Source organism: Mixophyes fleayi, chromosome 5 (assembly GCF_038048845.1).
Source record: "Mixophyes fleayi isolate aMixFle1 chromosome 5, aMixFle1.hap1, whole genome shotgun sequence".
In the NCBI taxonomy this organism is placed as follows: domain Eukaryota; kingdom Metazoa; phylum Chordata; class Amphibia; order Anura; family Limnodynastidae; genus Mixophyes; species Mixophyes fleayi.
In genome coordinates this window covers 94,057,006-94,084,310 of record NC_134406.1, presented here as the reverse complement: position 1 = coordinate 94,084,310, position 27,305 = coordinate 94,057,006, and the positions used below count along the sequence as shown (strand labels likewise).

At 38.5% G+C, this 27,305-nt stretch overlaps 1 protein-coding gene across 2 annotated transcripts in view; it reads left to right on the top strand.

Annotated features, from left to right (window-relative positions):
* Nucleotides 1-27,305, top strand: part of ELMO1 (engulfment and cell motility 1) — a 292,489-nt gene that overhangs the window by 129,923 nt on the left and 135,261 nt on the right. For both annotated transcript variants that reach the window (XM_075212563.1, XM_075212564.1), the window contains 2 exons: nucleotides 644-748; nucleotides 6,471-6,579. In XM_075212563.1, the coding sequence (XP_075068664.1) occupies nucleotides 644-748; nucleotides 6,471-6,579 (214 nt within the window). The remainder of the gene's footprint in view (nucleotides 1-643; nucleotides 749-6,470; nucleotides 6,580-27,305) is intronic.

Here is a 27,305-nt window from a genome sequence, read left to right as displayed (position 1 = left end):
GATGCACGAAGTTTCCTTGGCCGACCACTGCATCTACGGTACTCAAAGTTGCCTGTTTCTTTGTGCTACTTCAAAAGAGCTTGAACAGCACATATTGAAACCCCAGTCTGCTTTAAAATCTTTGCCTGGGAGAGACCTTGCTGATGCAGAATAACTACCTTGTGTCTTGCTGCTGTGCTCAGTCTTGCCATGGTGTATGCCTTGTGACAATCTTACATTTGCAGCAGTGTTTGGCTGTTCCTCTCCCAGGTTTAAGCCTCCTACACAGCAGTGTGTGTTTCAGGTAATGACTGTGTTTCAACCTACATATGAAAATGTTGATCATTATCACTTGTTTGGTATGATTGGATAATCATACACATGACTATAATCCTACAAAATCCATGACTTTGTTTCAAGTGTACCTAGAAGAATTGATACGGTTTTGAAGGCAAAGGATGGTCACTCCAAATAAATATTGATTTGATTTAGATTACTCTTCTGTTCATTTGCTTTGCACTTTGTTGATTTTATATTGATTTAGAACACAGGCAAACAACAATATGCATTTGGTTTTTTTTGTATTTTTATATAAAAATATTTGACAATATTGTGCATGTACATGTTCTATGATTATATCACATCTCTAAACTCTTATTTGCAGAACAATGTAAATCCAGCACTGGATTTTACCCACACTCCACCAGGAATGCTGGCCCTTGACAACATGCTGTACTTTGCTAAGCATCACCAGGATGCCTACATTCGGGTGAGGACTTTGATTGTTACATTTATAAATCTAGTTTCATTCAAATTTCTTACAATGTTACCCTGTTTTTGTATGATGTCATATTACAACATTTCTTTTACTCATTTCTAATTAAACTGCAATTTCTTACTTGAGTTATGTTTAAGGTACTTGTTTATAATAATATTTTTCTTTTATACTTTGCGTACTGTAACACATTCACATTCCTAATATTCGTTTTGCAAATCACCTGTTATTCGATTACAGCAACTTACACATAACGGCTTGTGCTTACACTGAATTTTTAGTTAGATATTTTGTATCCCTGGATGGTTGTGAAAGCAGACTACAAAAATAAATAGCTGCTACATAGACAGTCACCTTGTCAACTATCCCACATGCTACAATGTAAATTTTGTGTGGTTTGAAGTTTTCTCTGTTACCAGTTATACAAAGGTCACATTTATTTTATTTTGAAGCACCAGTAATACAGACAAAATGCTGGGCTTACATTTCTGATGCCCCATGTCTGGAATAGTCACTGTTGGTATGAATGATATAGCAATGACACATAATGTAGTAGCGTTGGTATTGCTGTGCTAAGTTTTGGTGATCACAGATATCGAACCCTTTGTGGAGACTGTTGGTGGTGTTGGTCACCTGCCAACCGCAAATTCTTTAACCCTAGCTATTGTGACCTTTCCAGTTATAATGACCTTTCCTTTAGTGCCTCTAGACGAGTTATAGAAGTGTGCTTGGCAGACAGGTTTACTTGTGAAAACATCTCTGAATTAACAAAGTAACACTCTGTAGTCTTTTACCCTTGAATATGTTTATTGAAATCACTTTTCTGTAATAAAAACAGAAGGCTAGGTAATGTAATATGTTATGTACACTATATGGACAAAAGTATTTGTTAATTATTGAATTAAGGTGTTTTAATTAGACCCGTTGCCAGAAGTGTATGATATCAAGCACCTAGCCATGTAGTCACCATTTGCAGACATTTGTGATAGAGAATGGGTCCTTCTGAAGAGCTCAGTGACTTCAAGCGTGATACTGTAATAGGTGCCACCTTTGCATTAAGACTGTTTGTGAAATTTCATCCCTGCTGGATATTCCATGGTCAACTGTAAGTGATCTTATTAGAAAGTGCAAGTGTTTAGGCACAACAGCAACTTGGCCACGAAGCAGAAAATCACAGAGCTGGTCAACGACTGCTAAGGCGCAAGTTGCGTAAAAGTTGCCAATGCTTTGCTTATTCCACAGCTAATGAGTTCTGAACTTTCACTGGCATTAATGTAAGCACAAAAACTTTGCATCGCCAACTTAATGGAATGGGTTTATGTAGCGAGCAGCTGCACGCAAGCCTCGCATCACCAAGGCCAATGTCAAGGATCAGATTGAGTGGTGTAAATCATACCGACACTGGAATGTGGAGCAATGGAAACAAGTTCTGTGGAGTGATGAATTACACTTCTCTGTTTGGCAGTCAGATGGGCGAGTCTGGGTTTGGCGGATGCCAGGAGAACGTTACCTGCTTTATTACATAATGCCAACTGTGAAGTTTGGAGAAGAGATAATGGTATGGAGCTGTTGGATTTGGGCTAGGACCCTTATCTCCAGTGAAGGGTAATCTTAATGCTTCAGCATACTAAGTCATTTTGAACAATGCTATGCTTCCAACTTTGTGGCAACAGTTTGGGGAAAGCCCTTTACTATTTCAACATGTCTGTGCCCCAGTGCACAAAGCGAGGACTATAAAGACATGGTTTGATGAGTTCGGTGTGGAAGAAATTTAGTGGCACACACAGAGCCCTGACCTCAAACCCATCGAACACCTTTGGGATGAACTGGAACGGAGATTGTGAGCCTGGTCTTCTCATCCAACATCAGTGCCTGACCTCATAAATGCTCTACAGAATGAATGGGCACAAATTGCCACAGAAACACTCCAACATCTTGTGGAAAGCATTACAAGAAAAGTGGAAGCTGTTATTGTTGCAAAAGGGGCACCAACTCCATGTTAAAGTATATGTATTTGAATACAATGTCATTATAGTCCTTGTTGGTGTAATGGTCAAGCATCTGAATACTTTTGTCCATATAGTTTATATGTAAATTGGATGGTAGCCTTTTACTTTTTCACAGAAAAATTAGCAATTTTTTCCAAGACTGTTTGTTTGTTAATAAAAAGACAGACAGACAAGTCAAGCAAGCACAATATGTTAGTATTATCTTTAAAGAAAGAGCTATGTATTATTTTTTAACAAATGGTTTATTCATAAGCTAACACTACAATATCAGCATTGCACTTTACCTTATAATTTTGTTTGTATTTTCTCTTTGGCGGAAGAGAAAATGCACACAAAATAAATGTTTCCAAAGTAAATGTTTTGTTTGGTGATGCACAATGTCCGTTTAACTAATTTGCCTTGACTGCAGGTGATGTGTACGCAAGTCACCTACTGTCTGAAAATAGATTCACATTCACCCACATGTACCATATTGAAGTATAACCCTCCCCATAAAGGCTGCTTTTAAGCGTGATATCAGCAGGATTGAAATACAAATCATTGTTCCTAAAATACCTGGTGTGTGCAGTGGATCAGAACGGAGATATGTTATAATATATTTTTTCCTTTGTAACCGGCATTGAACCCCCACAATTACACTTCAATCTAAGTGAAGGTTTTTAAACTGCAGGATACCTAGAAGGTACATTTATAGCTGAACAGCATCAATAAAAATAGGCCACGTTCTGCTTTCTGAGGATGACTGAAGAATGTTATATACAAAAGGCCTTTTATAATCTAATAATAGCAAGTGCGTGAACTGCATCATAGCTTAAGAGTATTCATTTAGAAAAGGGAGGTATACTAAGTTGAAACACAGTGTAGTGATATTCACTTACCATTGCCAGACTCATGTGCAGTAACCCAGCACTTTCCATTTATTTTATTTATCTGTTCTGTTTTACTGCTTATCTCTTCTTCCACATTGTGGTTGTTATCACGGAGAGCAAAGCATAACACTAATGTAAAAGTGTATGAGCTTAAATCATGCAGCTCAAAATGTGTTGGCCATTAGATAGGCTGATGTTTCATCTCTGGTGGGGGTGAGGTTACAGCATCAAAAGGCTCTAGATTAGCAGAATCTGTCTGGGTTGGTATATTAACCCCAAAATTAAAATGCAAAATATTGCTTTACTAAAAGCAACATTGCTGTATATTATGATATGTCCATAATTTGTGTTATCATCGATATAATGTAGATGATTTTAAAATCAGCCAATATTTTGATCTAAAAATCTTTATTGCCATGTTTAATTCAACCTGCAACCTTTAATGATTGCTATGTTTATCTGATACTGTGTTTATTTGTTATATACGGTTATTTTTTATTATTTGAATTATTTTTATTGGAGTTCATTGGGAAGCGTACAGAAAAAAAGTAGAGGGGGAAAAGGGAAGTAGGTCAGTACCGACTTAATAACTATAGACCTACTTCACATTTGTATGTTCTCCCCGTTTTCTCTGGGTGGTCTTGTGTCTTCCCGGAGTCCAAAAACATACATGTAGATTTATTGGCTTCTGATGAAATGGAACTTGGTTTTTATGATGGAGCTTACAGTCGAAGTCCTCTAATTACCATCATGTGACCACTAATGAGCTTGCTCATAGTAATAGACAAGGCATATTCAGCTGGGAACAAACAGAAATCAAATGTGTCCAGAGGAGAGAGACTTTTATGTGCAGTGACAGCTATATAAATGTGCCCCACAGATCAATTTTTAGAAATTAGTCCAAAATAAGACCAGAAGAGAGACCCAATATATCCAATGAAATTCAGAACTTAAAATGTGTGTATATATGCATAGTAAAGGCACTCCATACGAGGAGCAGAATGTATCAGCATCACCACCGATATTAAGGTGAACCAACCAAATCCAACCTTCCGTCACCACCACATAGGTGAACTTCATGCATATCATGTATCAACAGTGGAGGAAGCTTATATGCATACATGTGATACTTGCTAACATAAGTGTACTAAATAATAACAAAAAGCATGAATTCTTTACTGGTTAACCTTATACAGCTTTAACAGTGGCAGTGTCAGGTGATAGCCGCAAATGTTCCAATGATTATCTTTGTAGCAAATGTTCCAATGTTTGATATTGCATCTTTTAATATTAAAAAGCGACCCTTTCATTTTATTTTCACCCACTTTAAAATCATATTTTAACCTTTTAATAATAACACTCTTATTTCTATTGCGCTTATTTCGCTATCGGACTCAAAGCATTGTACATTTGCAGCATAAAAATGCATGTTACAAGATAAACATTTGAAAGATTATCAGAATACAGAAAAGAGCGTTAAGCATTGTGTATTATGAACGAAGAAGTGGATAATAACAGGTAAATATTGAGTCTGTTTGTGAAGATTTCTGGAGATGTGGTCTCTCGGACTGTGAGGCATCGAGTTCCACAGAGTAGAAGCCGTAAAGTTAAAAGCTCAGGCCCCATATGTAGTATAGGGAATCAGTAGTTGCTTCAAGTATTCAGGTCCCAGATTATATAGGGCTTTACATGTCAATAAGCTTGAAACAACTGCCAGTAAAGGAAATGGAGATCAGGTATTATGTGGCTTTAATGGGACTGTATAGTTAACAGCCTTGCAGCTGCATTTTGCACCAGCTGAAGTGGTGCCATTCTGGGAGACCGAGGGTGGAGTGCATTGTCGTAGTCCAAGTGTGATGGAACAAATGCATGTATGAATGTAGAAAGATCTTCTGGGAGAATCAGATGCTTGGTGCTGTGTTCCTCAGATGAAAGACTGAAGATTTGATCTGGGCTGATCTCTCATATTTAAGCCACAAACAAGGAGAACACCAAGATTCTTTATATGATCAGACTTTGGCAATTCAGAACCCCCAAGCTTAAGCCCATTTGGTAGACATGGCTGCAGTCTTGCCATTTGACAGTGAGCTTCTATCATAAAAATCTGTTTTAGCAGGATTCAATCTCAGCCTACTGGCACTCATCCACGTTTAGAATTTAGAACTATCTATCATCATCATCATCATCATCTTCATTTATTTATATAGCGTCATTAATTCCGCAGAGCTGTACAGAGGATATTTGTCACTCGCATCAGTCACTGCTCTATTGGAGCTTACAGTTTAGATGTGTACACACACACACACACACACACACACACACACACACACACACACACACACACACACACTAGACAAAGCTAGACAGCCATTGAAATTTGATATTGGGTTCTTGGTTCCCGGAGCAAAGGACAATTCTAGTTGAGTGTTATCTGCATAGCTGTGGTAATCCAGGCCATGGTGTTTGTTTATTTCACCCAGTGATAGCATGTATAGAGCAAATAGCATGGGAGATGGGATTGATCCCTGTGGAACTCGCAAAGACATTGGTGCAGATGAGTTTACTCCTGAAGACACGGTCTGTGATCTGCCTGTAATGAATGATTTGGACCAACTATGGACTGTGCCATCCAGTCCACAGAAATTCTTCAGGCTCTATAGAATCCCATAGTCCACCTTGTCAAATGATGGAGAGAGCAACATGGCCCAATTGCATATTCAGACTGTTCTTTCACTCCTCTCCACAGTTGTCTAATATACTGTTTAGTCTGTACAGTTTAATCTTTTGGTGTAGTTTAATGTTAACTAATTGTATTTATTGCAACCATTTTGATTTCAGATTGTCCTGGAAAACAGTAGTCGGGAAGACAAGCATGAATGTCCTTTTGGTCGTAGTAGTATCGAACTTACCAAGATGCTTTGTGAAATTCTCAAAGTGGGAGAGCTACGTGAGTGTCATTCTTTTACTTTTCTGTCTTTACCATTTAAATGCCAGTGTGGCTTCAAGATCAAGGAACTTTATATCTTCTGGCTTCCACATGTAATCAAAGACTTTAAAGCATTCGAAACTTGGAGAAGTTGCTTTAATTTTGTAATGTGACATACATGCATTTCCATCGATCCCTCTGCTGGAGTTTGCGCATTCACAGTGAAGCCCCCTTAGTGGGCTTACCATGTTCTGCCAGCTCTGGATAAATATTTTTAAGAGCTAGGATATACTAGTAATTTTTTAAAACACAACAAATTGCATCAGACTAGTGGCATGATTTTGTCAACTGTGTTCTCTAATGGGATTGCTATACATAAACTGTCGGACACTCTGATAAAGTTGCAGCTATGTGCAATTTTGTTGGTTAGCCGTGTTTTGTGCAACAAATATAAACTATTCACACACAGTAATGTTGTGTTGCATGTTGCTTGCAATAGAATTCTAGCAGCTGAGTTCCCCCATAAGTCACGTGATGAACTGCATTGTAGTTGCATGCAATTTTCCTAAAATAGTTGCTACCCAACATTGTTTGTGTGACATAAACCGTTTAATAGTTCATAAGCTATATTAATTTGCTTAATCCCATGTCAATCAAACCACTACTCCTGACAAATATGATGTAGTTGATCATTTACTGATGATGCCAATATTAACCAAACTCACTGGGCCTGATTCATTAAGGAAAGTAAGGCAAATAAAATGAGTACGTTTTTTTTCCTGGACACACCATGTTACAGTGCAAGGGGTGCATATTAGTTTATTATTTTGCACATAAGTTAAATACTGGCTATTTTTTCATGTAGCACACAAATACTTAATAGCTTTATGATTAAACTGAAATGTAAAGTTGATCTAGGACATGCCCTACCCCAACTATTAATCTGCCATCACATTTTAAATTTACCCCCCCTCCCTCCCATGCAACATGGTTTTGCAAAGGTGCAAAGTTACTCCTTTTTTGCTTTACTTTCCTCAATGAACCAGGCCCACTGTCTGATGTGAAGACACAAAACAGAAATACTTTTTCAAAATTGAAAGGAATTAAACATGATAAAGAAGGGGGGGGGGGGGGGGGGTGGTATCCGCCCTTAATATATTCTGGCTGGGGTGGTGGTAAACTACAGTGAGAGCAGCTTGAGAGAAGAGGTGTCTAAGCTCTTAAATAAGTAAAGGTTGATGTGTATAGTATACAATGTACTCAAGCACTGTGATCACTATAATGTCAACCTAAGGTGGAAGAATATGGACTAACTCTACTCTAAATGAACATCAACATATAGGGATGTAAAATTAATGTCCCAGAGTGATCAAAACGGTGATGAAATGCCCAGTGAATGTCCTGTGGGAGTCCTGATTCTTGTGTAGTGTATGTCCCAAATTTTAAACTTGATGTATCCTATTAGTACCGGTAGTAGTAATAATATCATCATCATCACCATCACCATTTATTTATATAGCGCCACTAATTCTGCAGCGCTGTACTGAGAACTCACTCACATCAGTTCCTGCCCCATTGGGGCTTACAATCTAAATTGCCTAACACACACAAAGACTAGGGTCAATTTGTTAGCAGCCAATTAACCTACCAGTATGTTTTTGAAGTGTGGAAGGAAACCGGAGCACTCGGTGGAAACCCATGTAAACACGGGGAGAACATACAAACTCCTCGCAGATAAGGCCATGGTGGTAAATTGAACTCATGACCCCAGTTCTGTAAGGCAAAAGTGCTAACCACTAAGCCACCGTGTTGCTATCCTTTATTTATATGGTGCCACAGCACTGTTCAAAATACAAACAGAAGGCTATATAGGGTACAAGAGCACAGAACAAAACGAGTATAACCAAGACTCCAATAACTGCAGTCATAGCAAGTACAGTAATGTTGGAGTAGTATAACTTGTTTAGAGACAGAAGGTAAGAAGGCCCTGTTCGTATGAGCTTACATACTCCTTCCGAGTTAATCAGTGTTGTATCCTCATGGCCAATATGTAGAAAGTAAACACAGGAGTAAATTGTGATGTACGTACAACTAGATGGACACAAAGGATTACAGATTTTGCACTTAGGTTTATATGTCCTTGGCTGGCAGCAATTGTGCTTGTTGTGGGTTTTCCCGTGTTAGTGGATGTTCTCTCAGAGATGGTTTGATGGGGTGTTCATGCAATCACATACATGGGGGAGGAGAAGAGTAAAGCAGTGGTGAAGTACATCACACTATTTGGTACTAGAAACATCATAGTGTACACTCACCTTGATCAGACTGGAAAAGGCATGTAATGGTGTACATAGCAAACTGGATGGTGCTCCTACGCAATTGTCCACTTTGTATCAGGTCATATAACTGTGATTGTGTTCCTAGTATACTCTCCTGAGTTGGCAGGCTTCTTAGTTATCCTCAACAGTGATGCTATTGCATTAGTATAACATGGGTGGAGAAATGAGATGCAACAATGATGAAGTAAATCACACTAGAAATTTAATAATTAAAAACAGCAAATATTTTACTCACAAAAACACAAAAGTTGATGCCAGCATGATAAAATAGTGGTGGTGGTCTGATTAAAGGTAAGCAGACAGACGTCCAGTCTGTGTTAGGTCCTCTCCGTCGGTGATGGTAGGAAATAGGAGGAAAGAAACAGATACACAATAGCGAGGACTGTCTATACATTCTATGAAATTGAGATAGATGTATGTACTCATGTCCACTGGACAAACAGATCGATGGTGGTATAGTAAGTTGCAGCGTCTGTGTATCATTAACACTGTAAGTTCTTCGATTCCTGTTTACACTCAGCAGTCAGATGTTGGTTCCAGGGTGGAGTTGCTTCTCAAAGCAGCTGCATCCAATGTTATACCAGAGTGTCCTTACTGATGGATCCAATAGTCAGGAGGATCCTTAGTTGGAACGCTCAGAAAGTAATCGCCAGGAGTGTCTCACCCTAATAGCTCCAATTCTGTAATCAGGAACGTTGTCAACACGTTCCACTTTTTTCTGCACAGGATCAAAGGCCTTTCTGATTTTCTCTATATCCACACACAACCAATTAACAAAGTTCTTATGGATTCTCTGGACTTTCTCTAAGTCCTGATCTTTTCTTTTTTTTTCTTTTCTTTTAAATGATCCACAAATGCAACATGATAAACTCTTATGTATGCCCTTGTTTTGTTTTACTGACCATTTAAGATGAAAAAATAACTTTAATAGAGATTCCTTTTATTTAAAATAAGAGCTAAAATGTGTTTCCTATCCAGTAATCTTAAAATATGCAACACAGGACTTTCATCCTTGCACATTTTGTCTATCTTTAGTATATCAACAAAAGCAATTCACCAACTGTAGAGAAACCAGTTTAATGGTTTTAACTCTTTTTGCCTCATCAACTGACTGGTTGGCCCAGATGCAGCCATTTGCCCCACTCTGGCACACACTGTACCCCTTGTGGGTTCAAAATCATGTAGGTGAATAACGGGTAAAGTAAAGGTACATTATTGCTCCAACGCAAGGCACAGCAGCTAATCCATTTATCTGTCTTTCTATCTTTTCATCCCCCATTTCTAATGACACAATACTAGTGAGTCAAATGTGTTAATCCCGATTTCTGGCAGTCACTGGGAAGATTTCTTGAAAATCAGAACAGTTGCTGTTTTGCAGTTTGTTGCAGAAAATGAGGCACCATGTCTGAGAATTGAGTGGAATGTCCATGCTATCTTTGGGCAATACATTCTGTACCATGGTGCTCAGTGCACTGCAGTACATTATACTCTGTTAAAAAAATAAAATATTCAGATAAGTTTTTTAATTTTGCTTTGCGGCTCTTTATACTCCCCTCCCCTATTATGTAAAGAGAGTAGTATTCTAAACAAACTGGATCAGTTGACAGATCCATCAGACACTTTAGTACTTTAAAAAGAGCTTGTACATGCCAATATAGCTTTGGGAAAGCATAGATGATTATAGTTTCTGCCTTCTGTTGTACATGTAACTATGGAAATAATTTTCCAGGTGCATTTTAGGAGTGCATTTTTGGTGCATTGTGATTAATGTGCTAAAGACATTCAACTGCACGATAGTGACACATTTAACAAAGACTGTCCTGCTATTGCCTCACTCTCATAATTTACTTTACAATATAATTGAGGTGAAAATGGGCAGTATTTTAATAGAAAAAATGAAAGCTTTCAATTAATGAAGTGGTGGTGTTAAAATGACAGCAGGCAGGATGACGTTGATGTCCTTGCGCACATTTAGCCACACCGACAGTCAGGGGCCGGCTGGGCTAGTCCCATAGTGGGCTACCTTGGGCTGGGTCACTGAGCCACCTGTATTTTTTTTTTTCCAATAAATGTTCCTAATAGGCTATTGAGTCGAGTCTTGCCCCCACCCGGGATAAAATTTGCCAGCCATCTCCTGCCAACAGTGCCAAAAAAGTTGATTTTCATTGGCAGTTCCAAAAACCATAATGTGTTTGAGAGTAAGTTAAAAGAAGCATATAGAAATGCCCTGAGACACTCTTTTTCTGGTTATTAAATGAGGCCCAATTAGTTGTTTTAGTGATTTTTTTTTTTTTTTATTTACATTATGATACACTTTTAACTAATAATTCAGTATATCAAATACAATTGCATATAAGGGCAGTTATGATTCTCAATGGATGGGCAGACTTTGGAAGTGACTCCGAAAGCTAGAAGTGTATCTGGGCTTGCATGGAGGTAGGATATTGTAAATAGGTTCTTTCTTCAAAATTTTTAATGTCCCATCAAGTCCAGCGCACTGCCACTGTAGAATCGCCAATTTCATTACATTAAGCTCTCCTAAAACACTGATTGGTATAGCCTCTTTTATGGTTCAAGTTAATCATGAGTGAGCGGAGATCAGTACTGTTTTTATTACATGTGTCCATTTAATGGTTTCTACTGTATTGCTCAGAGTGTGTTTTAAATTGCACTCCTCCCCAGAAATGCATAAAGAGAGCGCAAAGCACATGTCATAAGTATAGGGGCAAGAAACCATGTGTGACAGCTCAGAACTGGTGCTTAAGTTATAAGTGAGACCCTAGGATTTATAACGCACAGAACATGGCAAGTGTTGTCGGGCAATATTAAAGACAAAAAATTCCCAAAAGCCTATGATTGCTCCTAGAAATTGGGAAATTGGTCTGCAATGTTAGCAGCCAAAGTTATCATCACTATCCCTGGCATATTGCTAATAAGTATCACTGTTCATGTCTGCTTTTTATGTACCTTTCAGCGAATATTCAACTTATCCTCTTAATTGCTGCCACTTTTATCATTAAGGTGGTAGTCATATCACTCTGTAATCTGTTCATTCACATTAAAGCCAGTTTTAAAGTGGCAAACCCACTCTGGCCATTGTAACTGACGTCATTTAAGCTGGAGACATTTTAGAAAGTCGCAATTGAGATCTGCCGGCAATTAATCGTGGAGTGAGAATGTTATATGTCTGCTATATGGCAAGTCCCTATTTCCTCCTTGTTGGCCTTATAATAATCAGAATTTTTACGTTGCGCTGTTGTCGGCTTTCTTGCAGCCCAATTAATTACTACCAACGATATGAGCTAGGGGCTGCAAATAACCCCCAAATTATTGAAAGCTTGTGACTGTCGTCTCTACATATTATTTACTGTATATTCATCATTCGAGTAAGGGAAAGAAAAGAACAGTGCATAATGAGATTCTATGCTGCAGACTCTAGGATTTTGATTTTAAATAGAGGTGAGAAAATACATTTAAATGATGTTTTTGGGTTAACTTTTATAATTTAAGTGAACAGGAAAGAAACACAACTTTTTTTAAATCTCTTCTACGTTACTTTTTTGGAAACAGGAAAACTGGCCAAACGTAAGGATCTGAGCAACTTTGACAAGGGCCAATTTGTGATTGCTAGACGACTGGGTCAGAGCATCTCCAAAAGGTCTTGTGGGGTGTTCCCAGTATGCATTAGTTAGTACATACCAAATGTGGTCCAATGAAGGACAACTTGCGAACTGGTGACAGGATCAAGGGCGCCCAAGGCTCATTGACGTCAGGAGTGAAAAGTAGCACATCTGGTCCAATCCCACAGAAAAGCTACTGTAGCACAAATTGCTGAAAAGTTAATGCTGGCTATGATAGAAAGGTGTCCAAACGCACGTGCATCACAGCTTGCTACATAGCCGCAGACCGGTCAGAGTGCCCACGCTGACCCCTATTAATCGCCATAAGCACCTACAATGGACACATGAGCACCATGGGACAATAGGGAAGGAGGTGGCCTTTTCTGATGAAAAACGTTTTCTGTTACATCATGTGGATGGCCAGGTGCATGTGCATTGTTTACCAGGAAAAGAGATTGCACCAGGATGAACTATGGGAAGAAGGCAAGCCAGCGGAGGGAATGTGATGCTCTGGGCAATGTCCTACTTTGTGTCCTGGAATACTTATGGATGCTACTTTGACACGTACCACCTACCAAAATATTGTTGCAGACCAAGTACTTCATGACAACGTTATTTCCTGATGCCAGTGGCCTCTTTCAGCAGGATAATGTGCCCTAGCACACTGATAAAAATTTCAGGAATGGTTTGAGAAACATGGCAAAGAGTTCAAGGTGTTGACTTGGCCTCCAATTCCCCAGATCTCAATCCGATCAAGCATCTGTGGGGTGGGATGTGATCAAAAAATAAGTACGAGTCATGGAGGCCCCATCACGCAACTTACAGGACTTAAAGGATCTGCTGCTAACTTCTTGGTGCCAGATACCCCCGGACACCTTCAGAGGTCTAGTAGAGTCCATGCCTCAATGAGTCAGAGCTGTTTTTGCGTCATAAGGGGGGACTGCACAATATTAGGCAAGTGGTTGTAACTAATCGGTGTGTGTAATATGTATGAAGTACAATATGAAGTCTGCATATTTGGTGAATGTCTCCCTATGTGGGGTTTCTTTTAATTAAAATGTCAGCATTTGCCTATGTATGCTAATGTTAGTTGGTAGTAAGTGGAATTTAATAACATTAGGTAATTTCTTACTTTTGTGTTCTCAAATTTTTTACATTGCAATTATTCTGTACCTTGTGTTTACACTAGGGTATCTAATGAATAGGATTGTTGATTTTCATTTCAAATACAGATGGTAATTTTTCATATTTTTTATGCTAAATATCACTAGCATAACATAGCTTTGGATTTGAGCATACACATTTACTGTTGCAGAAGTAGCAATATTTCAGTTTTAATCAGCTTGCTCTAAAATGTGCATGTTAATTAGGTATTTGAGAAAGTATTATGCAAATTACATCTAGAAGTGAATGTAATATTAATTCAAACAGCCTCTGAACAGGAACCTGCTATGTAAACTAGGAAGCTGTGATTTTCATCTAATGATTTAAAGGTTCATCATTCCCACTTATGTGACATGTTTGTGCTCAAATGCTGAGTAAGTAGGGAAGTTTTTAATGAAGTCTCTGGGGCCTTGGCATAAGCCTGTAGTAAGTTGTAGCTCTCGGTGAATGTGGTAATTGTTCCTGAGTTCCATCTGTACTCCGGTACCTATTAATAGCAGTGGGTATAAGTGCTTGTAATTGACCATGTACCTGAAGAGATGCTGAAGTGGCATTGTTCTGAATCCTATCATGCGGCGTTCATGACTTTTACGCTGTAATTGTTTCTATTTTAATGTTTTATCGAATCTTAGGTAAAAAAAAAATGTTTAGGAATACCATAGAATATATGTAACTTCAGTCATTGAATTGAACAATGATGGACAAAAGTCTCATCATATCACAAATATATTCAAGTGCTAAGAAATATTACGTGAACCTGCTCAATGGTTTTTAAGGAATAATGCACTAGTACCCAAGCTTATGGGTCCATCTATAATGTAAAGATACAGGGCATGTATTAAAAATAAAAAAAGAATGCAGTGACTGAAATGGATTGTCCGCTTTGCGTTTAGATTATCCAAACCATTTTTAATTATACTAAGCCTCCTTTACATAATAACCACCATAATAATGAACACTTGATAACAATCTAATGTGGCATCCATGTCCCTGAACATTACTCAGCATTCTTTCACTAGTAAGTTGTGCTCAGCAACCAGCATCCTTTCACCAGCACCTTATAACCGATTACAAGGAACCAAGACACCCCTGACAAGTAAAGTTACCTTGCTGTCTTGCCACCGCCATCCGGAGAAGCAGATTGCTGCCTTCCAGGAGATGCAAAAGGAATGCAGAATGCTTCTCTGTGATCTCCAACAGATGATTTGCTGTTTGATTTTGATCTCCTCACAGTCTATACCAGTTTCCACCAGCCGTACAGTTGTTGTAGAGTGTAGAAATAGCAGCCACTGCAATGACCAACATGTGCTGCTTTCTGTACACAGCAATAAATAACCCGAATTAATGCAAGATGTATCATCTGCACACCTTTTATTCCTGTCAATATTTTAGAACAAAGATAAATCACACTGCAGCAAATGTTGAACTAGGACAATTAATTAAAGTAACATGATCATGTACATCTACTTATCTGTAGGCCAAAACAGAATAATAATTCTTGTTTGAAATCGAACTGCCTCAGCTTTAAGGAAGTCATGTTCTCTTTTCTTAATCTTCATCTTGTAGCAATTATTGCAAGTACAGTAAGACAAATCTCTGCTGTCAAGTCTGCCTAACTGTGATCGGTGCTGTAGTCCTCTTTTCTTATTGTGTGATGTTTTATACATTTGTTTCCTTGCTCTTTTTATCTTCTAGTTTCTCATTGCCGCATCACCAGTAGTTACTTTCTTATCACTCATTTGCATTTTTTAAGAGAGTATACCTTTATGTGGAACTTTTATACTGTGGTTATCTTTTTTTCCTACCGATTCCAGCTGGGTTTATTTCCGAAAAATATTTGCAGATTTCAACAATCCAATTACCCAAGCAGTGACACACAGCTTTTTACTTCCTAAAGACAAGCACTCATACAGCAGATTTTCAGATACAAAGTCACATGAAACACAATGTTAAGGTACCCATATTGACTGTTTCAGACACTGTTTACTGAAAATGCCAGTATATATAGGCCAAAAAAAATGTTTATTAGAATCGACACTGAGATTGGGGCTCTATAAGAAATCAGTAAGAACATAAGATAAATGTGAATAGACAATGATCACATCTGATAATATATGTGATCTTGAAAATGAGTAGCCAAATCTAATAGATACTGCTGTTCAAATGTCAAGCCCATATGTGGTCAGATCTGGTTCCTTGTCCAGTTGTCCACTCACATAGATGGATAGATCCGTTTGACCATTGCTCAAGACAAGAATCTGCATCACATGATGGCCATTTAGTGTGGTTGGTAGAGTAAGTAGAGCAACTGTGCATAATACAGTTTACTAGTCCACAATACCTTTTTCGATCTACAATATTTTAACCCTAATAAAAACATGAATACTTAGGCGAGTGATTTTCCATTATTTTTAGCTATATAAACTGATAATGATAAGAAAGTTACACAATAATACATTGTACTTTACTCTTTTTTTTGGGGGGGGGGGGGGGGGGGGTTCACAGAAGAGAACACAGGCAGTTTCTAAATGATCAATTAGTATAGCCTGTTCTGTAGGCTGTTTATTTATCTGGTGTTAAAGGTGATACCTACCATCACAAAAATATGAGTAAGAAACTCAACAAATTATGTCAATGCCACTCTGTTCCTTTGGGTGCAAAGTGTACTAAAATAGATTTCATTTTCTGTTTCCTAATTGTCCATCCGACAGCTGTTTGGGCCTTATAAAGAAAGTGATTGTAGCATGCAAACTAAACCATTGTTGCTGACATCTACCTAGAGACACTCTAATCAATTGCCAAGTCCACTTAGGGCTTTTGCAGTCGATGCGTAATAGGTTTTAGTGCTAGTAAAATAAAGAACTAGAAGTCTATATTGGGACATTCTACACTCTTAAGCTTCAGCCTCCCAGTACCCTCTTCCCCCTGACAGGTCCGGTGCAAGGTGTCTTTGCGCCCTAGGTAAAGCTTTAGCCTATCCCACAGTACACACTCCTCACTCTATCACAGGCTTGACTTTTGTAAAATTAAAATAATAATTCTTACCTCCTCTTGGTTGGCTGTAAAGAGTTCTAATGACTCCTCAAAGCTGATTGTCCCCTGGTTGTCAATTAGCGTAGTCTGACAGCTCTTCACCAGTGATGAGGAAATCCCAGTGGCGGGTTCCTCTCCTAAACTGTCACACAGAGAATGGGGCTATGGTTTCCAAAAGTGGATTCCCAATTAGTTTCCATTATGATTAGGAAATAATATGCCACGGCGACATAGGGAACATAGGTTTTCAGATAACAATTGAAAATGTATTGATTTTAGAATGTATGCCATTTGCAAAATGTGCTAATTCAATGCATATAAAATAAGGTTTAAAACTAAGCATACAGACATTTTAGTCTGTTTCTGATCAATATCGTTTTTGACATGAGGCAAGCAAGAGCAAACTGATTTTGAGATAGTGACCCTAAACCCTACGGACTGCATGCACAGACATTAGTAAATAGCCATTGTAGACTGTTTTTTTTTTTGTCATCCGTACTGTGTGGTTTTTTTATATAAAGACACACGCACACACGCACACATACTATGGATGGCAAAATGAATAATTGTTTTCTTTTTCAATATCCGTTTGCTACCACGTGACAAATGAAAAGCAATTTGCACACGGGCCAAAAAACCCTTGTACATATGTATACTTGCATACACTATTCGGAGCTGTGTTTATGATGATGCCAATTTGCACTTAACATGTTTCTATACTGTATTCCTGGAAAGGGTTACACATTGAAGTGCTATGGCGGCAAAATACTTCCCTGCAGGTTAATTCTGTAATGTGGAGGTCATGTAACTTCCATGCTTTTCGGTAGGGTGGAAATAGCAGACAATTACAGTGCTGTTTTGCAAAACCCTATTGGCCTCTTATCTGCAAAAAGTGTTAAATTGCATGGCATTCCTATTATTTTTGAAGTGTTTGGTACATCAGACCCAGACCATCCTATTAATCTTCTTGAAAATGTTGTTACTGAAAAATAGGAGACAAACATAAAACTGCTTACATTTATTGCTGACGAGAGGCAGTTGTTTCTTCAATCGTGAGTAATGTACTACATTCTTGTAGTGTCTATTCAGTAATGCTTTTAACCAGTAAAGAGACACCAAAGGGGATTTTACACCAAATGTTTGATATCTTGGTGTGTTGTGATCAGGTTTGGTGACAATGAGAACAGGATAAGCTAAATTGTTCACATGATATTAGTCATTTTGTAGATTCAAGTTCCTTGCAGAAGATACTCATTTGTACACTGACAATATACTTCTAAATGTTTTTTTATTTCATTGCCTTCAGCAACTGGCATACCTTATCATTGCATTATTCATCATACTGTAGTTTAATTCTATAAAACACTGTTTATCTAGTGTTTTATCACATTGAACAAAAACATTGGGCTTTCTAATAAGTTTTTCTGTGGCAAATTAGTAAGCACATTTTCCGTATTGGTTGATTTTTACCTTGGAGCTGTACATTATATTTCATATACATATATTATATAGTGTCTTTAGCTAAACTCAGATATACAACATTGTGTTTGGTTTTTGGTGTAAAGAGAAAAAATGTTAAGATTAAATTCACATTCTATATAACATAGATTTTTACTGCAAGTACACCTTAACATACACTATAAACATGTCTGATGAATGGTTATTAGGTATGATGAGAAAACCAAGTTATATCTCCAGTATTTTCTTAGTGCTCAGTAATTTTATAGAAGTAATACTCCAACTAGTTTAACAGGATTAGCACAAAATTGATCCAACACATGTTTGTGTTTTGTTTGCAATAGCTTGGTTGATTTTTTGCTAAGAATCCTGGGGTTATATTTAATAAACTGCGGGTTTGAAATAGTGGAAATGTTGCACCAATCCGATTCTAGTTATCATTTATTTAGTACAGTCTACAAAATGACAGCTAGAATCTGATTGGTTGCTATAGCCAACATCTCCACTGTTTCAAAAAGTTTAGTAAATATACCCCCTGGTGTCTATATTAAGTATTCATTTACTATGGGCAAAGGTCATGGCAGATATCTGGAATTCTGACAAGTTCCTGAAACCTTTATGCATATATTTGAGTTTTATTAACTTTTTTTTATATAAAACCACATATATTTTAGGCTTATTTTTCCTTTAATGTTATGTACTCTTGTGAAAAAAAAAAAGTTGTTTTGGGTACATTTACTGGCTCCATTCCTATATTTATTTAGTGAATACTACCCTGTGCTTTATCTATGTTTAATCTCTACCGTTCAATCCTTTTCTCTGATTTTGATTTCCAAAAGCTTTAGCAGCAATGCTCTCACACTTGTAAGGAGCTGTGTTAGACTTTGTTATGCCACATTAGATGTTCTAGTATAACTAAATACATTTTGGGTAATGTTAAAAAAAAAAAAAAAATATTTATAAATAAATAAACCTCGGATTAGGACTGTCGCCTTGGTAATTCATCAAGAACTAGAGCCATGTTTGCCTTATTTTTATCTGGAGGCTTTGGTGCAGCAGCTAAAGCACACAGTCTTATAAAGCTGACTATCAAAATCCCAAGAGGGTCAGTTATACAAAAATTCAAGGATCAAAAAGGATAAGTACATATTCATCTTCTGTGTGTTCTCATGTGAATCTGATGCAGCTGCTAAACACATTCAGTAGGAAAATGATCAGATTTGTCAGTATAAACACGTATTATATTCGTTTATTTAATCACTTGAAGGTTGTCTGCCTTACAGATTTTAATTTTGCCTGGATTGGATAAATTGGTTTATACGTAAACTACTTACTCCATTTTGACTGTATACACTGTTTAAAGAAAATCAGAACAGCATCTGCTTATTCGCCACTTATTCAACAGAGTTGCATTCTCGGATTATTATACTGAAGCTTATTTTACAGTTTCTAAACGCCTTTTGCACTGTCACTGATTAGTGCACACTTGTCTGCATGTCTTTAATAATCACAAATTTGATCATGATTGTTAACTGAGATGAGTAAGTTGGTTAGTTTAGATACAAAGTCACTAAAGGCATAGACTATCTGACCTGTGTAATGTTTCCCCAACCAAGAAACAGTGACATAATTAAAAGCAACGTTCAGGCATCAGTCTCATTATTATTATTATTATTATTATTATTATTATTATTATTATTTAACCAGGGGGATGCTAGATACAGTATTCTTCAGTAGGTCTTTCCTAATGTCTGCACTCTACCCACTGGCATCAAAAAGCATGTAAATGGATATATTGATACAACCTATCCATTCCAATGACCCCATACCCACTTGTGACTTATCCTGTTGTCTGGTGTGGAGCATGGTGGTGTCTTAGATGCTACTTGCTCAATTTAATTCTATTTAATCTATGGATTGACCTCCTTTGCTCCCCTCAACCTGCTATCTATCGGAAGTGCAGGTGCTTGTCACTGGCATTTTTCCTAACAGTAGAGCATAACCTCCTTAAACTTGATGGAACAGTGACATGCAAGGTAATAGTATATCCTCCTTTTTATGGATGTATTTGGTATGTGGACTTCCTTTCTTCTTAGTGATTAAATAGATGACAACACTATGTGAATACATTATATGATTATGGGTATATAGATTAATAATAGCTATCTTATATATTGGGTTCATGTTGTTAATGGTGCTCCGTCCCTTGTTATTGTGTAATGATTCCCAGTGGTCTAGTAGAGGCAGGAAGTGGGACACAGTATGAACATTCCGCACTGCGCGTACGCGGACCGGAAGTTCGACCAAGACCGTTATCTGAGAGAGACATGATCAGCTGTTGCTGCGTCATCTGTCTTGTTAAAATCAAATTGGTGGAACTTTAAAAGCTTCTTGTGGTTTAACATCCACCACCAACCCTGCTGACACCTATCAGACATTTTACCAACAGTTCTGATAATAGGTTTGAGCCAATACATGTATTGCAGGACTCCTGTACACTTGTACACGACATCCATGATTGCAGTAGTAAGCTGCTGTCCTCATTTTATTATTATTATCATTTATTTGTTAGGCGACACAAGGTTTCCGCAGCGCCGTACACGGCACAAACAGTAGACTATACAGGGTAAAACAATACAAAACAATAAACACAAAGAACTTCAGAAACTCCAGGCAGGCAAATACTGTAAAGACGGAGCGGAAGAACAGGTGTGGAGACAGGAGGGGAGAGGGGCCCTGCTCATACGAGCTTACATCCTAAGGGAGGATAAACAAAATCAGGCACAAGAGGGAGCCAGTGAAGCAAAGGGGAGAGAAAAGGAGCCAGGGGAGAAACAGAAGAGGTGAGAGGTTAAGTGGATGGTTGGTAGGCCTTAAGGAACAGGTGAGTTTTAAGTGCCCGCTTGAAGAAGCACAGATTTGGTGAGAGACTGATGGAGCGAGGGAGGTCGTTCCAGTGGAGGGGGGCAGCTCGGGAGAAGTCTTGTATTCTAGAGTGGGAAGAGGTGATCAGAGTGGAGGAGAGGCGGCGATCATTGGCCGAGCGCAGGGAGTGTGAATGGAGAGGAGGTTAGAGATATAAGGGGCAGTAGACTGGGAGAGAGCCTTGTAAGTGGTGGCAGGGCCGGATTAAGGGAATGGAGGCCCCGGGCTAAGGGGACATCCATTCCCCTGTAAGGCCCCCAATGTGAGCCGCCCGCCGCCCCCTGTGAGGCCCCCCAACCGCTTACCTGTCACTGCAGTCCTCCTTCTGCGGCGTGCTGTAAGCTCCTTACTGAGGAGATCTGGCGAGAGTGAGACTGAGTCTCACTCTTGGGAGATCTCCTCAGTAAACAGATTACTAAGCACCGGGGACGGATGACTATAGTGAAAGTGCTCAGCAGCATTGATCGGGCCGGGGGCGCCCCTGCCCCCAGACCAATCAATAATGCTGCTGAGGACTTTGAAGGGCCCCCTGGATGCCCGAGGTCCCTGGGCTGTAGCCCAGTTAGACCTTGGGTTAATCCGGCCCTGAGTGGTGGTGAGGAGTTTGAAAAGGATTCTGTAGGGGAAGGGGAGCCAGTGTAAGGCAAGACAGAGAGGGGAGGCAGAGGAGGAGCGGCGTGAGAGGAAGATGAGTCTCGCAGTCGCATTAAGTATAGAGCGGAGGGGGGCAAGGTGGGAGCAGGGGAGGCCATTAAGGAGGAGGTTGCAGTAGTCGAGGCGGGAAATGATGAGAGCATGGATGACAGTTTTGGTGGCATCTTGAGAGAGGAAGGGACGAATGCGGGCAATGTTACAGAGTTGGAAGCGACAGGCTTGGGTAAGGGATTGAATGTGGGGGCAAAAGAGAGAGAGGAGTCAAGAGCGACTCCTAGGCAGCGGAGTTGGGTGACAGAGGAGATAGTGGAGTTGTTAACAATTATAGAGATGTCATGATGGGAAGGGATTCTGGGTGGGGGAAAGACAATGAGTTCAGTTTTGGAGATGTTAATTTTAGGAAAGCGTGAAGACATCCAGGATGAGATGGCTGAGAGGCAGTCAGTTACACGAGAGAGGATGGAGGAGGAAAGATCAGGAGAAGAGATGTAGAGTTTTAAACCAATATTTTAGTACTGATATTTAACTCTTCATTTGACACTTTTTATTCTTTAATACAGCTAGGGGAGATAAAGGATCAACATGGATGTATTTAGTTTGTGTTTTGTTTGTCTGTTCTAATCTTTTATTTGTAATGATTTTCAACCTTCCAACCAGGGTAATTATATACAGTTCTTCATGCTAGACTTTATAAGGGGTTTTCTCTTTAAATTGCATTGTAACCAAATCCCCATTCTCTTTGATAGGACCAGTCCCTGGGATCCCCCTTGTTCCTTGTATTTAGCTGGCTCCCAACATTCTCTTATAGTAAGGACCTCTGTCGTTCAACTTCGTCTCTGTTTGGGTCTTATCATGAGATTATCTTTTGTCTGCATTTGACTTGTTTTATTTAAGATATTTTATATCTCACTTCTCAAATCTTTTATTGCATGTTGTAAATTATCTTCACCCCAAAACATAACTTCTACTTTAAATAGATTAACTTCTATTTCTTCCTAGTGATATAGCATTACACCACATTAAACAGAGCCATATTACATAATAAATCAGAAGTTTTTGCCCACCACCCTCCCATGGATAGATAAAACTTGTTTATAACTACAATTTATTATTTTATCTTTCTACACTGGTTTGATAAAAGGTATGGACCAACATCTGTACAGAAAATCTTATTTCCCCGCATTGTTTCATTTACTAATCTGTGTGGGAGTTGCCACTATGCTTAGGCTTCTAGGATAAATGAAATTGAATATGCAGTGCTAACCATATTAGAACACATATCTTTGTTATTGCAGACTACTAACATTTAAATGAAGCATATATTAAAAATAGTGGTATTTCTGTTCTCCGTAAGAGGAGCCATTTAGAACTATATCATATATTATAAATATATTTTTCTAGATTGTTACGTTTCTGTCTGTTAAATACTCAAAAGAGTTGGCAACTTTGAGACAGCCTTCCCTTTTTTTTTACTTTTACACATGTACAATCCATGTTGTAAAGACAAATGCAATGTATTTTGCAAGCAAGGGAAATACTGGCTGCTTTTGCATGTAGCAAACAAATACTGCACAGCTTTATATTTATACTGTGATTTGGAGTTGAGCTAGGACATGCATCCTTCCAAACTCTAAAAGTGTCTGCACAGTTTAAATCCTCCCAACCCCCGACAGCACAATAGTTTTACAAAATTGCTCCCTCTGCTGGATTTACTCCCAACTCTAAGGGGTCTATGTATTGAACTGCGGACAGCTATTAGAGCAATCAAAGATGTCACTTAACGTTTCTTAATGCAGTCCCCATATTTATTAATGCATATTTACTGGCACCACTTGTTATTAATAGACCCCTATATGAGGTTCTTTATGTGCAATCCTGACACTGGCAATAATAAGTTTATTTTAAAAATTCTGACTTTATTTTAAGCTATTTTATTTTTATGCTAGCGGCAGATACTGTAGATACCAATTTTTCCACAACTTGTTTTTTGGGTTTTTTTTGGCTTGTTTTTAATACTTTGCCTAATAATGGTCCAGGCATTCTGTTATACTGTTATGTCTGATTTGACATATCACTTTGTATTGTATCTTTTACATGAAAACATGGACTGTTTTTTTCAGTTACTTACTACTACGTTATTTACATATAAACATGTGTATTCAGCCCATAGTTGATGTGATTATTATAGGTAAATTATATATTGGTGAGCCACGCATGCACCTCTGCCATTCTAGGTCATGGCAATCCAGCATATGATATTTGCACAGGATAGGTTAGTTTTGTTTATTTTTTTATCTCCATTGATTTAAATGTATTATCTCCAGTAAATGAAAACTGTATATTGGATCAGGGGGTAAATGTATCAAAGTGCGAGTTTGCCAGCGTGTTTAAATCGCGGCAGATCGCGGGTGTTTACCCGCGAGTTTGAAAAAAAAAAAAAAAAATGGAAATGTGTCAAGCTGCGATTTTGAGACTCATGTTCAAAATCGCTGGTCATCTCTGGCGATTTTGAGCGATGTAAACACTCACGAGTTTAGCAAACTCTCCTGTGTTTGGCAAACTCGCCTGTGTTGTAACAGTGAGTTGTCAACACATCACTGTTACACTGGCCCTGGTTAAAAGTTAAAGAATAGATAAAAGTAAAAAATAAAAAAAAAAAGCGTGGGGTCCCCCCGCCATTTATGCTTAACCCTAGTGCTGCCTGACTAGTGCTGGTCCCGTAAAAATCGGGGAAACATTTTGCGTGGGGTTCCCCCGATTTTCACTTTACCAGCACTAGGCAAACCAGCCAGGGTTGGCGGCACTATAGCAGGGGGACCATAATGACTAACCAACCCTAGGCTGTTCAGCGCTGGGCTGGATTCCCTAGGGAGTGGGGTCCGCCAAAAAAAACGAGCGGGCATCCCCCCTAGAAAGAACCAGCCCAGTGCTGATAGCACTAGGGCTCTTCCTACTACCCCTGGGCTGTGGGTAGTAGGGTAATACGGCGAGAAAGTGTTAAAAAAAACAAACTGACACCAATTTTTTTGGTGGAACTACAAGTCCCAGCCAGCCATGTTGCCCTAAAAACTGTGGCCATGCTGTTGCTTGTATAACTACAAGCACCAGCAAGAAAACATCATTGGTGAGTATTTGTTTTTTTTTTTTTTTTTATTAAATAGATGTGGTTAAAAAGAGGGTGGTTAGTGTATTTATTGTGTTTTTTTTTTTTTTTTAATAAATGTTTGTGGTTATAATGAGGGAGTTGTTTTGTAAACTTTTTTTTTTGGTGGAACTACAGGTCCCAGCAAGCCAGGGATGTCAGGGCATGTTGGCACTTTTGGTTCTCCAAGTGCCAACATGCCCTGGCTGCCGTGGGTATGCTGGTGCTTGTAGTTATACAAGCCAGGGCATTTTTCCCCGATTTTCACGGGACCAGCACTAGGGTTAAGCATGAATAGCGGGGGGATCCCACTTTTTTTTTTTCACTTTTATCTATTCTTTCACATTTTAACACTGCCAGGGCAGTATAACAGTGATGTGTTTGTACAACACGCTGCTATCAAGCAGCGTGTTGTATCTGGCGTGTTTAGAAGCAAACTCTCCTGAGTTTGCTAACTGGCAGCTTCATACATTGGAGACTTGTATAGCTGCAGTGGCAAACAGTGGTGAGTTTGATCTCTGGCGATTTTGCAAGTAGCGATTTTGACAGAAGCAGAACTCTGGCGATTTTGTATGAAAACTCAGCTTCATGCATCGGCAAGTTTCAACTCTCCCGAGAAAATCGCTGGAGTTGCAAACTCGCACTTTGATACATTTACCCCCAGGAGTCACTTTTTTGTCAACCACTTACTGCACTTTCTCATCTATCCTGTCATTTCTAGTCATCTAGTTTTTGTAAGTAAAGTTAGCTCAGTTACCAGAAAAGCACAGACTATGAATTATTGAAGTTCTTCCTCTGACTAACCTAACAGATTTTCCTTCCTACCTGCAATTCTTCAGTCTTTCTGGTTCTATAATTTCTGTCACTCACCAAGGCTGAGCTTTGCAGGCTTGTGTTTTGTTCGGCCTAATCATAAAGCTTTGAGTGCAGAATTCACCTCTCACCACACAGAACAAAGAATGCCAAGCTCAATAAGATAAATTCATTAAAGGCACAAGCATTATTTAAAAGGGAAATAAAGGAACATTAAAACATAGTTTTAGCGCATAGCTATATGCACCAAGCTGGTAGTTTTACCATATATCTTCCAGCATTATTAATTATTTTATCAGTTGGTAGTACTGTAATAAAAATGGCTAAATGATTTTACTTTACTACAGTAGACCAATATGTATATCTAAAGTAAAATATAGTAAAAAAAAAAAAACCTGTATTCTGATACATCATACTTTGCTTTCTTCTTGATATTCGAATATGAAACTACAAAATATATTCGCACAATCTTAATAGATGGATTGCAGATTAATATGACCAGAAAGCCGAAGGCAATATATGGGGGTATATTTAATAATCATCACCATTTATATAGCGCCACTGATTCCGCAGAGCTGTACAGAGAACTCATTCACATCAGTCTCTGCCCCATTGGAGCTTACAGTCTAAATTCCCTAACACACACACACAGAGAGAGAGAGAGACAGAGAGAGAGAGAGACTAGGGTAAATTTTGATAGCAGCCAATTAACCTACCAGTATGTTTTTGGAGTGTTGGAAGAAACCGGAGCACCCGGAGGAAACCCACGCAAACACGGGGAGAACATACAAACTCCACACAGATAAGGCCATGGTCAGGAATTGAACTCATGACCCCAGCGCTGTAAGGCTGAAGTGCTAATCATTAAGCCACCGTGCTGCCCCTATATTTAAAAATATCCTTCCTTTTAATTAAATAACTGTACAAATTAATAATAATATTGTTAAAAATAGAATGAATACAATATCGTGATCTGGATATTGGGGACTTTTGCAACTGTTTATTATTGATTATTAATTAGTACTATAATTAGATTTATAAATGCAATGCAATGAGTCTCTGGTCCTATCATTCCTTATATGAAAGTGAAAAACAAACAATTTAAAGAATTTGATCTATTTAGAAACGCAATTTAAATGTGTCCTTCACTTTAAATACATTTCTAGTAAATCCCTGCCCTTCCCTTGGCTCCCCCACCATTGGCTGTGTTTATAAGAGTCCAGTCACTTACATATAGCTAGAACCGTTGACAATCTACTTTAGCACTGCTTTTTTCTCTTTGGAGCAGGAGAGATTCCAGACAGCGGTTGTAAATGAAAGCCGACTACTGATTGGAGGAATGCCTGCTTTCAGATTTCATTTTAACAGCTCTGTGATTGGTCCGTCCTGCTAAAGAGATTGCGCAGAGGACCCTGCTATATGTGAGTGCTGAGACTTGCTATATACAGCGAATGGGGATGGAATTCCATAAATATAATATGGAGAAGGTACAGAATTTACTAGAAATGTATTTAAAGTGAAAGAAAAGCCCTTTAAATGCCTTATGCAAATTGATATGCTGTATTGCATTATGTATGAGATTTGAGTAGAGCTCTTTTTATC